Source organism: Cinclus cinclus, chromosome 4, assembly GCF_963662255.1.
Source record: "Cinclus cinclus chromosome 4, bCinCin1.1, whole genome shotgun sequence".
In the NCBI taxonomy this organism is placed as follows: Eukaryota; Metazoa; Chordata; class Aves; order Passeriformes; family Cinclidae; genus Cinclus; species Cinclus cinclus.
In genome coordinates this window covers 33,544,035-33,557,657 of record NC_085049.1, presented here as the reverse complement: position 1 = coordinate 33,557,657, position 13,623 = coordinate 33,544,035, and the positions used below count along the sequence as shown (strand labels likewise).

General features: G+C 43.4%; 1 protein-coding gene across 1 annotated transcript in view; it reads right to left on the bottom strand.

Moving 5' to 3' along the window:
- Positions 1 to 12,519, bottom strand: part of TSPAN12 (tetraspanin 12) — a 39,348-nt gene extending 26,829 nt beyond the window's left edge. Inside the window, exons 1-3 of the mRNA XM_062491068.1 lie at positions 12,426 to 12,519; positions 973 to 1,055; positions 229 to 364 (exon numbers count right to left, since the gene is read on the bottom strand). Coding sequence (XP_062347052.1) covers positions 229 to 364; positions 973 to 1,055; positions 12,426 to 12,491 — 285 coding nt within the window. The 5' untranslated portion in view covers positions 12,492 to 12,519. The remainder of the gene's footprint in view (positions 1 to 228; positions 365 to 972; positions 1,056 to 12,425) is intronic.
- Between the last annotated feature and the right edge of the window lie 1,104 nt (positions 12,520 to 13,623).

Here is a 13,623-nt window from a genome sequence, read left to right as displayed (position 1 = left end):
TCTACTAAATGAAGTCAAATTATGCAATTGAGACATTGCTTGTCTTTCAGTCAACAGCATAATGCAGTCTAGGCAACAAATTATTTCCTACTGTGTGCTTCGCAATTACAATTCCTCACCGATACCGTAACTCAACAGGGCAATAAAAAATAATCAGTATTTATCTAGTGCCTGTGGATTAAAAGCTTTCTAACACTCCAGAAACAAAACAGAAGTTATGAAACATACCCAGACAAGGAGCAACAGATTTCTTTTCACCGTTCCACAGTATCCCAGCATTCCAACTATGATGAGGAAACAGCAGACTGCAATCATAACCGGATGGACCACAGGAAAGTAAGTCAAAATGACAGCCTCCTCCACCCTAAAAAACAATCAGAACAATAATCCAAAAAGCCCAATCACAAAATATATATATATAAAAGAAAAAAATACAGCCATTAAGAAGAAAATGGTTGATTAGCAGATGCGTTCTTTCTAGCACCTTACACATTTCACAAAAATCTCTTCAACATGGTTTTGAAGTCAAACACCACATTCAGATAGCAAAAACTGTATTGTCCAAAACCTCTCTGGAGCAAAGGTAATCTTCCTGCCCTACACTTGCACAGTACGCAGCACAATGAGACCCTGTTTTATCACCAGGGCTCATAAGCATTACTGTAATAAAATTAATAGAATTTCTAAACCTCTGGACTGAATTAAGTATTCAAAACTAAACAGTAATAAAATATTTGGCATCCCTGTCAGAAGAGAAAGGCACAAGTCTGAAACCCTATCTTTCCCCTTTTTCTAATTTCAACTGATGTCCAAAACTGTGGCAAAAAATGCACCTTCCAATAAAATAATGATTAGTTTAACTCAAGGATTCTCAATGCTACAAATCCTAATTAAGAAGCTTACTACACAGAATGAACAACACTTTCCCCAATCAGTAAACCACACAGATTAAAAGTTTAACTAAAGCTTTACCTTGTTTCTGCAGTTAAAGTGAGAACATTATTCAGGTAGTCTCTCAGCCAAGCAGAAACACCTAATATGCTGATGGACATCAACTAAAAAGAAAACATTAAGTTACTTATCATATGTTTAATGCACACTGCAAGATCATTCATCATGTAAGCAAAGGATCAGTCATCACTAACATCTTTCATGTATTCATTTATTTGTCTATCCCCACAGCTGTACTTCTATATGCTTAGAATTGGTTTGTTGCCCAAGTACTAGTGCGCCAGTGGCAATAATCTTCTTTTCCACCTAATGATGCTACTGCTGGCTCCTATCCCACCACTGCACAACAGGGAGGGTTTACACTGCTAAAATCAGTAACTCTTCAGGGCTCACAAGTGATACACATCAGTCTGCCTGAAACCACAAAGCCATGCTCAGGTACACAGCTATTGAAGAAAAATCTGATACAATTGTCCTGATACACTGACACTCAAGAGAGGAGATTTATCTTAGTGGGTTAAATTTAGCAGAATCTGATTCTCTTGCTCATTCAGACAAAGCCACACCATGAACATTCTATCTCAGTTTCCTGAACCATAAAATGAAAATAAAACCAACTGCATTTCAATTATAAACCCTATAAAGCATTTGGATACCTAAGATGTCAGGCACTTCAGAGGCATAATGCCACTACACTTTCACCAGGACAGCTCCCACGGGAAGTAAACCCCCAAGACTGCACGCACCAGAATTGCCACCACCTCAGCAGACATGGATTTCTGTCACCTGATGATTGTACACTTCAGCACACCTGGAACTTACCAGGAGAAGCTCTGACCTTTGATTTTCTTGAGAAGCGAAACCCGAACAACACATTCAGAACTTGCCTCACCGAGACAGCACCACCTCTGCTGCTGCTGTAGCAGAGGTACTGCTAGAGGACAAGGCACTCCTTATTCAGTTTCACAGGGGCACTAGGCCTGAACCACAGAAGAACCAGCACCTCAGAAGCACCACTGTCTAGCTGAGAGAGGGAGTCATAAGCATGATGACTCTCCTGAATGCTGCTATGTGCATGAACTACATAGGGGTATGACAGGACACATCAGCATTACACTTAATTTCTCAAATCAGTAAGAAGTGCTAATCTCCCCTGTTGTCCTCAACATCTAGCTTCTCACATGCTCTCATACTGCCCTGAAGTTGTTTTGAAGAACAAGTTGAGTGGTTCAAACCTAACAGGGAAAGTCACTCTGTGTCCTTACTGGCACCTGCAGCAAGCCCACAGCAGACTACTTCTGCCTTTAAAATTTCACAGAAGTTCCAGTAGCTATCCCAGAGCTTCTTCCTGGACAGGTTCTGCTGTGGCTTTGAGTGCTGCGAGCAGGAGCTGGGTGCTTGGCATGCTGCAAGCATACTCCTGGAAGCTAGTGCATGCTACCTGTCTACTGTATTCACTCATGTTCTTTACACTCTGTGGGATCTGTTTCAGCTGGTGAAACAATAACAGTAAAGAATATTTCCTATTGTATTATTTGCAGGAAGCTGCAGAAACAAGGAAAACAAGATGACTGGAATCTCCCCCTAAATAAACTCCTCCCACCTATCTCTGAAGAAAGCATCAGGCAAGCATACCACACAAGCAGTCAAAAATAGGAGAGGGGTAAAGCAGACTACAAGCAGCCTACTTTCTTGTTGTCAAAGGGCAATAGGAAACATTTTTAACCCTTCACAGCTCTCTGAAAGGCCTGTTGATACACACAAAAAAGCATTAGCTCACACATCCACTCTGTTTATGGTAAAATATTTAAGATATATTCAAGGAATTTAAGATATAACCCTATTTGGTTACTTCCTTTTACAACAGTGATGTTCAGAAGTGAGAAGTCCATCAAAACACTGCTCAGTAACTCTTAGTAAGAGCCAGATGGTCCTGCCACAAAAACAGTACCAGAAAAATGATTGCTTTCTAAATAATATTCTTCCTCACATACCAGACTGGTGGACCTACTCCTTGCTGTCCATTAGGCACTCTCAGGCTGCACAAATTTTCTTTCAGCCATCAGCATGCAGCAACACATTGTACACAGCAGTGAGAGGTGGTGCATTTCCAGGAAAGCAAAATAGTTCTTTCAGCAGAGATAAGATCTGGCAGCATATTGAAGTATGCAGGTTACTCACAGACAACAGGGAGATCACAGAGCAACGAAGTAAAAGGCAGAAGGGACAGAATGGACTTCCTGGAGACCAAAAGTACTGAGCACAGTCCTGTCACTAAGGGAATCAATCATTCAGTTTGCTAGAAGGACAAGAACTTTCACTTCCATTCTGTCCAAAATGAGTATTCTCTACCTAGATAGGTATCTTTACCCACATAAAATCCATGGAAATCTAGGCAGATACATCACCAAGCTAAGGCAAACACATGGCTGTGTGACTTGTACAGAAATGCTTAATGACCAGAGAATGTGATTCCCTCTTCAATTGTGAACAGCAACTGGAGGTAAAGGACTGCTTCCTTTAACCTAGGAAACAAAACCTTTACCAATAATGCAACTACATGAACACCATTTCACTTCACAAGCACAAACTCTCTATGAAAGGCCTCTTGCATCATTCAGAAAGATTTTAGCCACTTAGATCCCCCTTGGCTATTCTCATTTAGTATGAATAGCTAACAATTACTACTTTTTCTTGCTGATGCAAATTACACTCAAGAGCATTCCACCTATTAAATCTGTGAAAGCCAGGCTACCGCTCATCCACTCACCTACCCTGTGCCTAGCAGTATCTCACCACCATTAACTGCTTCAGGTGTTACTGACTTCTGCTACTCTGATAATGCTCAAGAGCTAGGTCAGCATGACTCTGAAAAAAGTACAAGTCCATTGCCTTATCCCACTGCTAAACAGATGTTACAGGATTACCTGTGCAACACTCTCCTGCCAATCAAATTCCTAGTGGGCACTCTTGGGCACCATGTTTTCAAGAGTCCAAAGTGAATTATTACTTGAAATGACCTGAAAGTCAGAGTGTTGTGACACACTTCATTCACAGGCATGAAAATCAGTAAGTGTCCAAGCTAAGGCAGCAGAAAGGCATGGGTCAGAAACTGAAGGCCAATAGTCAAGAAGCTACTCTTGACAAAAAGAGGCTTGTGAAAGAGCAAACTGATAACTCAAAATAGCAATTCAGCAATAAGTTGATTACAAAAGGTGCATTTCACAGCACAAAAGCCAGCAAGTGTCTGGTAGCTCTTCACTAACAGAATGAAATGATGGGGAAAAGTTGCATCCCTTCTGATCAGCAGAAGTGAGCCTCAGGGTAGTAAGACCTTTACAGATGAAAGATGCTTTTGCAACACCAAACTGTCCTGCATAATGACTGATGTTTATTTTAGTGACAAAACATTATGAAGTACTAGTTCCCATCCATCAATCCTCTTGCTCACCTGCTCCAGAGCCACCAGGGAATCACAAGAACACAACACACATGTCTGGCCTCCACAGCCTCCTGCTGACTCAATGTGCAGATGTGCTGCCCTGTAAAAGCACTAAACATCCTCAAGTGCCAGATGACATCAAGAAAGCTCCAGGCAGCCACCACCTCACACCACCTAGAGCACATACAGATCTTCAGCCAGCAGCACAGGAAGTCCATCAACACCAGCAGTAAAACTGAGACCAGGCACTAAGTAAGCAGAAACAGTATCAGCCTCCCCAAAAACTTTGGTGTGCATCCAAACCCAGCAACTATGAGCAGGCACATCACTGCAATTCACTGCCAAGTGATTTTCAAGAAGTCATGGGCAGGAGCAAGGTGCTGATTACAGCTATTGTTGGTTCATTTGAAGGATGGTAAAACAGTGGCCCCAAAAAACTGGCACTCCCCTCTTCAGCTTTGCAACTAATTTGTATGTGAAATACAGCTAAAAATCTATATCAAGCAATCAGATGAAAGAACATGAGTTTGACAAATAAAACTGCTAAGATAATTATCACATTAGCATTAATACCATTTCCCCAAAAAGTTTGTATTCAAGCTTCTCTGATGACAGCCAATCTGCTGTGCTGTAAATATAATATGATAGTATGCAGTAAAACATGTTTATTTGTTGCAGCTGGCTGCACAAGTCACTATGGGTTTAATTCTGAACTGTCACCGTATGTTGTATAGCCATCAACATGACACTGAGGAGTTCACAACAATGGCTACTGTAATACTCTATTTTAAATATATTTGCACACTGAACATGGGTAATGAGTTCTATTATTATATATGAACAATATGCACACAATAATATATTAAATTTTCAAATTAATTTCTAGTGTAGTTTTTTAAGCTGCTAAGGTTTTCTCAGACAACTGAATTACAATATCCAACAACAGACTTCAGCTATTAGGAACAATCATTTCCAAGCATAGTTTAAACTGTCTTTGGAACTCTCTTACAAAAATTAGACATCAAAATGAATATATAAAATCATCTGCAATTCATTAAGTGTATATATTAAGCCATTATTTTGAAAGCTGTACTCCCAGTGTGGTTGAGACCATATCTAACCTAGAAAATAAATCTGCATTTCCAGTTAATAAATTAACATGCATTTCTGTCTTGAAGGGAGGAAGTACAATTGATCTTGCTATATCCACACTTGTGTTCACCCTCTCATTATTTTTCATTCAAAAATTCTAACACGTTCATTTTACCTTTGCTCAAATTTGAAAAAGAGCTTTTTTAACTATTAAATTGGAGGAAAGATTACAAGTATCTTCCATACAAAAAAATCACTCACGATCATTTTTATGCCAACAGATGGGATAAACAACTTGAGGCCATGCTCTGATATCTATAATGAAACACTGACAAGCAGGGCTACAGAGCAACCTGCTTTGCATGAAAAGGTTTCTGGCTACAAGGAAATTGCTTCCAAGATATGACAACATTCAACAGAAGATGTTCTAAAATTTTACTTAAAAAAACAGAAAAAAACAAAACCCACATATAAATAAACAAATCTCCAAGAAAATAAACCTCGTGAAAATCTTCCTGTTAAAATTGATTTGGGTAGTCTGAGCTATGACTTACCCTTACCAAGGGACATGGGGGATACATCACTACAAGGTCATGAGCATGCTGCAATGCTTTTACAGGATTTTCACTTTTAGGTTCAATATTCAGATCACTGAACAAACATAGATAACTCAGATCCATGGATAAACAGACAGCTACATTTTTTGGGACAGAGGAACATAAAGGAGGAGAAGGGGCAAGAGGCCTTGTTTTTCTGCATTACCTGGCAAAACCATTGAAATTTTTAGAGGAAGAACTGCCTACAAAAAAGGGAAGTCCCCTAATTCCTAAAAAAGCACCTTTTATTCTGCAGATATCCCAACTTTTTTCATTTTAGCTAAGATTCCTACAAGGTTATGCCTTGGTCTCCTCCCACATCAGTAAACAGCTGAAGCACATTCATATTTACACTTCGAATCTGGGTTTTGCTTGCACAGCTGCAATAGTGAGTTAGCAACCTGCTCCACATTTGGCACAGGCTAGAACTTGCACACTTTGCAGTAAGGCAACTGCTGGAGCACTGACAGGCTGCTAAGAGGTCACCCTCCCAGGGAACATGAGCCAGGTTTTCAGCAGGTGGTTGTTCAAGGCACCCAGAGGAAGCACAGCACAAAGAAAGAGCCCAAGCATGCAAACAAAGCTGAGGTATAATTCTACTGTGTGTCTGACCCACATCAGCCTCTGGGCTGTGTAGCACAAGGGTACATTAAAAGCAACGAGTGATAACAAAGTGCCTGTATTTCTTCAACCACCCTTTCTATGACTACACGGGCACTGCACTTCCTGTTAGGACATGAATTGTGCCACTTTTCCCTCAAAAGTAACCATCTCACTGACAAGACATCTTTTGCTTTGGGGAGGAACAGGTATGTGCTGCTCATCACAGGTAATCCAGAGCAATGCTCACAGCTCAAGTAAACCAATCCTTATCACATTCCACACATCACCATCAAGATCATATGCCTTCACATATACACAATATATTCTTAATTTTGTCTAAGATTTGTTTTTATTCATGGACAGTAGTCAATCTCAGAGATACAAGCAAATTATTTTTAAACTCAACATGTATATATCCATATACACTTAAAAAGAGAATGTGTTTCCTATAATCCACAGGACTACACGTTAGCTGTTAGTGTGTTTATACCTAACTTTCCTGGTTTACACATAAATACCCATGAGCACACAAATATGATGAAAACGAACTTACAATTTTATTTAAAATCACATATTCCTACAAAAATGCACAAAATTAAACTGTCCCCTATACCTTGTGAAAAACCTACAAGGTATTTAAAAATGTGTTATTATTCCTATGAGCCTTGTCTAGATTCTACCACAGACTTGAGATGATAGAGAATCTTCAGGGTACAGAAGCATACTGGGCACAGGGTACTGGAGATTCATGAATAATTGGATAGCTATCTTCTAAAAATGGAGATATGAATTTAAATATACAAGTACCTACATGCCAGATGTACCCATCCAGTTTGCTCCAGTTTGTGGTGTACCAGTATAAGCACATAGCTTGAAATTTTTCCTTCCCCCTGAGCCATAGGCTCAAATCTTGTCAGCACAGGTTTGTGATTCATCCTCCAGGTTGATGTAATGTATTCCACAGAGTTAATTGTGGGTATTAATAAAAAAGTGTCTGTGGTTCACTTCTTTATGAATGCAAATTAAAAAGCATATTAATGCAATTTATAACATTTGGGTGGGGTCTGGGTTTGTTTTTTTTTCCTTTCCATTAGCACATTAAGCCACTCTTTTTGTGGACAGTTTTCCAGAAACTCATCCAGCAATTCACAGCTGATATGCCACTCAGTGTGAGCTGTATCATCTACAAAGATACTTGGAATAAAAGGTTATATAGAGGCAGACACAAAGTTGACTTATGGCTGAACTCTACTTTGTTAGGACATAATCTAGTAATGTAAAGAAGTTGTATAAATATTGCAACCTAAAGACACAAAAAAGTATGAAATTTCTCAAATACCAGGATTAAAAATACTGCTGGTCCCTTAGAACTTCTCCTTTAGCTTCCTCTGTTGAAAGCATTCCTTTAAAAAGACAGCATATTCCCACAGAAGCCACAGTTATTTTCTTCATACAAAGAATGCTAAGAAAATCAGGTTTTAATTACACGTCTTAACTACAGTTTCTAAAATCAGAGTATATTAGCCTAAAACACAGTTTTTACAGCACTACAGGTACCTGGCCAGGCATTGCTCATTTCAATGGATATTATTTGCCACTTAAACTTAAAACATTGACCCAAACTTTTCATTCCGAGTATCTACAAATCCCACCAACAAGAGTGGAATTCAAAACATAAGAGAAAAAACCTCTATGCAGACTCTGTTTTCACAGAAGGCAGGATAGACTGATTCCTTTCTCATGTCACAACAAACTTGAAAAATAAAGCAAAAATATTAGAAGATTCAACACATGCACTTGAAGTTGGAGAAAACAGGAAATAAAATATCACTGCTTCCAACCGCCCTTAGTTACTTCCTAGTGCAACACTCCTATTCATTTGCTCTGAGTTCTCAATTTGTACACACAGGCAAAAGTAGAAGATTTACATGTGCAAAGTACTCAAATGGAAAACTAACAGGAAATTGGCTCCACTTTCATTTTATGTGATTTTTTTTTTAAACTTCGTTCACAAACACAAGCTGGAGATAGATGCAAACAATTTCCACTACCTGCCAGAAGTGTTTCTTGGCTGCAATCACACAAGTGAAATCAGATGGTACTGCTGAAAGAAACCTTAAAACACTGTTCAACAGAAACAGTGTATCCCTAGGCAAAAAAACCTCACCAGATGAAAGAAAAGTGGCAACATTGCTGTCTTTGCTCAACATCCACTGACACTATTAATCATCAGTATAGAGATCCTTACCACCTGTGACACAGTAAACTGCAACTTACAACCTTGATTTGTCCGCAACACCACAGTACAATCATCCTCAATTACAAGCCACACAACAGCAGCTGCTCCTTCCTCACATACTCATCAGGAAAAAAGCAAAAAAGTTGTTAGTTTTCTCAAGACAAAGTCTATACAGACTTTTTCCATGCACTCTTCCTGCCATATTACGCTTTGCCTTTCTTCAAAAAAAAAGAGAAAATTGATAAAATTATTGTGTTGCTTTTACTATCACTATCTAGTTCATCTATTTCAACTATTAATATTCAACACACATGGCTAAGCTGCAAAGGACAGTAGACTGTACATCTCAAAACTACTGCTTTGCTTCATCCCATACTACTGTAAGCAGCCAGAAGGCTGAATTTTCCCTGTATTCAGCACCATTTACTAGTTCCTGTTCTAGCACAACCTACAGGGGATATTTGCACTCCAGTACCTCCCACGATAGGTCTATGCCATTACTACAGGCTGACCATGTTTTGTGACTGAAGATCTGTCTAGTTTAAATGTTTGCAAAGGTGGTTTGACTAGGAAAATTACCACATCAAAATACAGAACAATGGCAGCACTGCAAACTGTGGCAAAGAGGGATTCTGTGAAGACATGCTACACAGTGCTCAAAATGAATGAGGATACTCATGTTACACCCAGGACTGCTACTGAGATGGGACAGGCTCAGGAACCCAGGAACTGCAAATCCAGTAAAGGAAAGGATTTTTCCCTCCCTACCAGAAGGAAAAACCCTGCAGTTTCATAAACTGCATAAAACATATTTGTAAAGCTATCAAAACTAAATTTCTCCAAGTCCCAACACACACACTGTCTAGATATAGCAAAAACCAGTACTGTCCCTAAGAATAGAAAAACAGGAAGCAGTAGGAACACGTCTTCCCTCAAGAACCACTAAGATAGGCTGCTTAGCTAAGCACTAAGCCTTGACCACAAAACACCAAATCATGCATTTTTGGAGATCTTCTCTTTTATTAGGCTGTCCAGAATTTATTATACTGGAAATAGCAGTGTTACAGAACAAAGAATCAAGCTGGATCCCTCAGTCTTTCAAATTAAGCTGAGAAGCGATGCCCCTACATATATATATATATATATATATATATATATATGAGGATTGCAGAAGAACTAAACCAAATGTTAACTCCAGGATTCAGTCTGAAGGATATTCCTTGTGCAGGACACTGGCAAAAAGACATTGCCAAAAAAAAAAAATAAAAAATTAGAAGACAGAGGATGTCCTGGCATCCTTCCACAGCTATGAAAGAGACATCTTGCAGTCAGATGTATGCTTCACTTGAAAAAATGGAAATGGAAAAAGCTTCCAGAAGGGTATCACCAGGTCTGTGACCAGCATCAGTCACTAACCCAAAAACAGTCAGAGTACTGACAACAAATTTAATTCCATCTTGTAAGAAGAAAGGCTTTCTGCAAGTTCCAGGTCCTGAAGTACCAATCCGCTCACTTCCACAAAACCAGGGTTTTTCTGGAGCAGTAAAGGCAATACATCTACTGGCTCATTACAAGACAGGATGAACCACTACAATAGAGTCTTGGGCTTTCAGCTGATTGCTTATGGATTATTTATGACTATGCAGACTTTAGGTCAAAAGTGACAGAAAACATTATGAGCAACACTTCCTGCCTGCCTCCCTCTCATGCACACACAGGTACATCACAGCTCATCAGCTGAGCTCAGTAAAAGAAGTTTATTTTCAAACAGAGCACACAGCTGTACATTTACAAGCAATACTATCTACAAGAAACCTAAAAGGATAGCAGCAGAGTGACTTCTCTCACTTCTCTGCTTCCATAGGCACCGGAAACAACCAAGTAATGCAGACAGCAGTGTTTTGCAGCCACCATCAGCACCTTCAGTTTTTCAGCAGTATTCATGATCAGACTAGCCACTTGTGTGACCTTAAGGAGCTTCATATGCACTAATTTACCCTCACCAAGCTGGCAATGACAAATGCTGAAGTCCCATCACACATACCGGGACAGCTGCACACACGACACACTTTGAGGCTTACTTCAGATGCTCTCTTCTAAGATCCTGACAGTCAGGCCTTATCAGATGGTGTCCACTGACTTTTGCACAGTTTTATTCAGGACTTCAAAGGCTTCATGCCCCCAGATTGAACAAAGCAATACTTTTTGTACAAAAAGTATCATTCTGTTCCAAATGCTGTTTAACAAGTTTTCTCCCTCATTCATATTCTGATTTCCACTTAGTTTTCAGTAATCATGGGACTTCATCTCAATTCCAAACTCCCTGCCATGGCCAAGGACATCTTTGACTAGAACAGGTTACTCAAACCTTCAACACTTCCACGGATGAGGCAGACAAAATTTCTCTGGGCAACCTGTTCCAGTGACTCACTGGTACCACAGTAAGAATTTCTTCCTTTATAATATGCAATGTAAATCTACTCTCTTCCAGCTTGAAGCCATTCCCCCTTGTCCTGAGCGCTACATGCTCTAGTAAATAGCCCTTCTCCATCTTCCTTGTAGGTTCCCTTCAGGTACTGGAAGGCCACAAATAGGTCACCGCAAAGCCTTCTCTTCTCCAGGAGGAAAAATCCCAATCCTCTCTGCCCTTCCACACATAAGAAGTGCTCCACCCCTCTAACCATCTTGGTGGCCTTCCTCAGAACCCACACTAACAGGTCAATATCCTTCCTGTGTTGGGGATCCCAGAGCTGGATTCAGGTGGAAAAAGAAAAAATCAGATATAAACTAGGTTTGGTCCCAGCCTATGTATTATATCTGCATCATTCAAGTCTACCTCAGGAGCCAGCCTTTATAAACAGGTATGCAATGTCATCCCTTTTGTTGTCTTACCCTTACCATACCCAGATCTCATCTATTCAGGTAAAAGAGATTTCATTCATTGCGAATGAATGAGGACTCTGAAAATATCCATCCTGCTATTTCTTCAGAGCTCCAAAAGTTTAAGGAACAAGAGTTGATCATACCCACTTGTGCTGAGAGTGAGAAACCCTGCTGTTATAAATATAGCTTTGACTGAAATCCTCAAAACAAAAGAAGGGGCCTTGCCTGCCACTTAGGATTCGTTTACCGAATGCACAAAAAAAGACTCTGGGCAGACTTTTCAAGTACCTGCGAGAGCCTGGAGTTCATCCTGGGTCACAGGATGCTCTGAAACTCACCCAGTCAAGAAGCCACCCGAGAACATTCCCCAGTTTGCGTATTACAGGTACACAAATTCCCACAAGTAAGCCTAATTCAATTTTATTTCCCACTAGTTTCCAAAGGCATTCTTCCCCCCAATAAAATGTACTCCCTTGCGGGAGCTGCCTGGCATGGGGCCAAGGGCACCAGGGCGGCACCTCCGGCCCTGGCCCGGCGCGGACAGCCCGCGGCCGTGCCCGCCCCGCGTTCCCGGCCGGCACCTGCCCGCTCCCGGCCCGCCCCGCGGCGCTGCACTCACCCAGAAGAGCAGGTTGAGGGCGTAGAGCAGGCAGCGCAGGCACTTCACCGAGTCCTCCCTGGCCATGGCGAGCCCCCGCGGGACACAGCCCCATCCTCTCACCACATCCTCCCTCCCGAGGCCGGGCTGCCGGCGCCCTGCAGGGGAAGAGGGGGAGAGGGGTGGGCGAGTCCGCCTTACAGAGAGACCAGCGCGCAGGTGGAGGCGGCGGAGCCGCGACGAGCCCGGACCGGCCGCGCCCCGCGGCAGCCTCCCTTCCCCTCCCGAAGACGGCGAGGGGAGAGCTGTTCTCATAAAAATAATAAATCCGCTGGCTACCCCAGCGGCACGGCGGAGCGGAGCTGAGCTGAGGGCAACAGAGGCACGGCCCAGGCACGCCAGCTCCCTCTCAGCTCAGGATGGACGCGCTGCCCTGGGGAGGGAGGGCGGCCGTGGGACAGCGGCCACTTACCGCCCGGACGCCTCCCGCACTCACTTGCTCCGGCGAGGACTCATGAGGCCGGGCCGCGGCAGCGGAGCGCACAGCCGGGGAGCCCATGCCCTGCGGAGGGCACAGGGAAAGGCCCGGTCCCGGGGAAGGTGCGGCCCGGCCCGGCCCCGCCGCTGCCCCGGCCCCTCCGCCCCGCCCGCAGCGCTCCGCCAGCCCGCGGCACCCGCACCCCGCGCATGCGCCGCCTCCCGCCCGGTCCTAGCGCCGCAGCCAGCGCGGTCCCGGAGCGGGCAGCCCCCGGCGGGGCTGTGCGCCCTCGGTCCTCGGGCAGGGCCCCGTGCCCCCGGCGGGGCTGTGCGCCCTCGGTCCTCGGGCAGGGCCCCGTGCCCCCGGCGGGGCTGTGTGCCCTCGGTCCTCGGGCAGGGCCCCGTGCCCCCGGCGGGGCTGTGTGCCCTCGGTCCTCGGGCAGGGCCCCGTGCCCCAGGCGGGGCTGTGTGCCCTCGGTCCTCGGGCAGGGCCCCGTGCCCCAGGCGGGGCTGTGTGCCCTCGGTCCTCGGGCAGGGCCCCGTGCCCCAGGCGGGGCTGTGTGCCCTCGGTCCTCGGGCAGGGCCCCGTGCCCCCGGCGGGGCTGTGTGCCCTCGGTCCTCGGGCAGGGCCCCGTGCCCCAGGCGGGGCTGTGTGCCCCCGGCACATACGGTCGTGCCCGGTACCCTCGTTGTGGCGGGGCCTCGGGGCTGGTGGCCTTTTTTTTTTTTTTTTTTTCCCAAA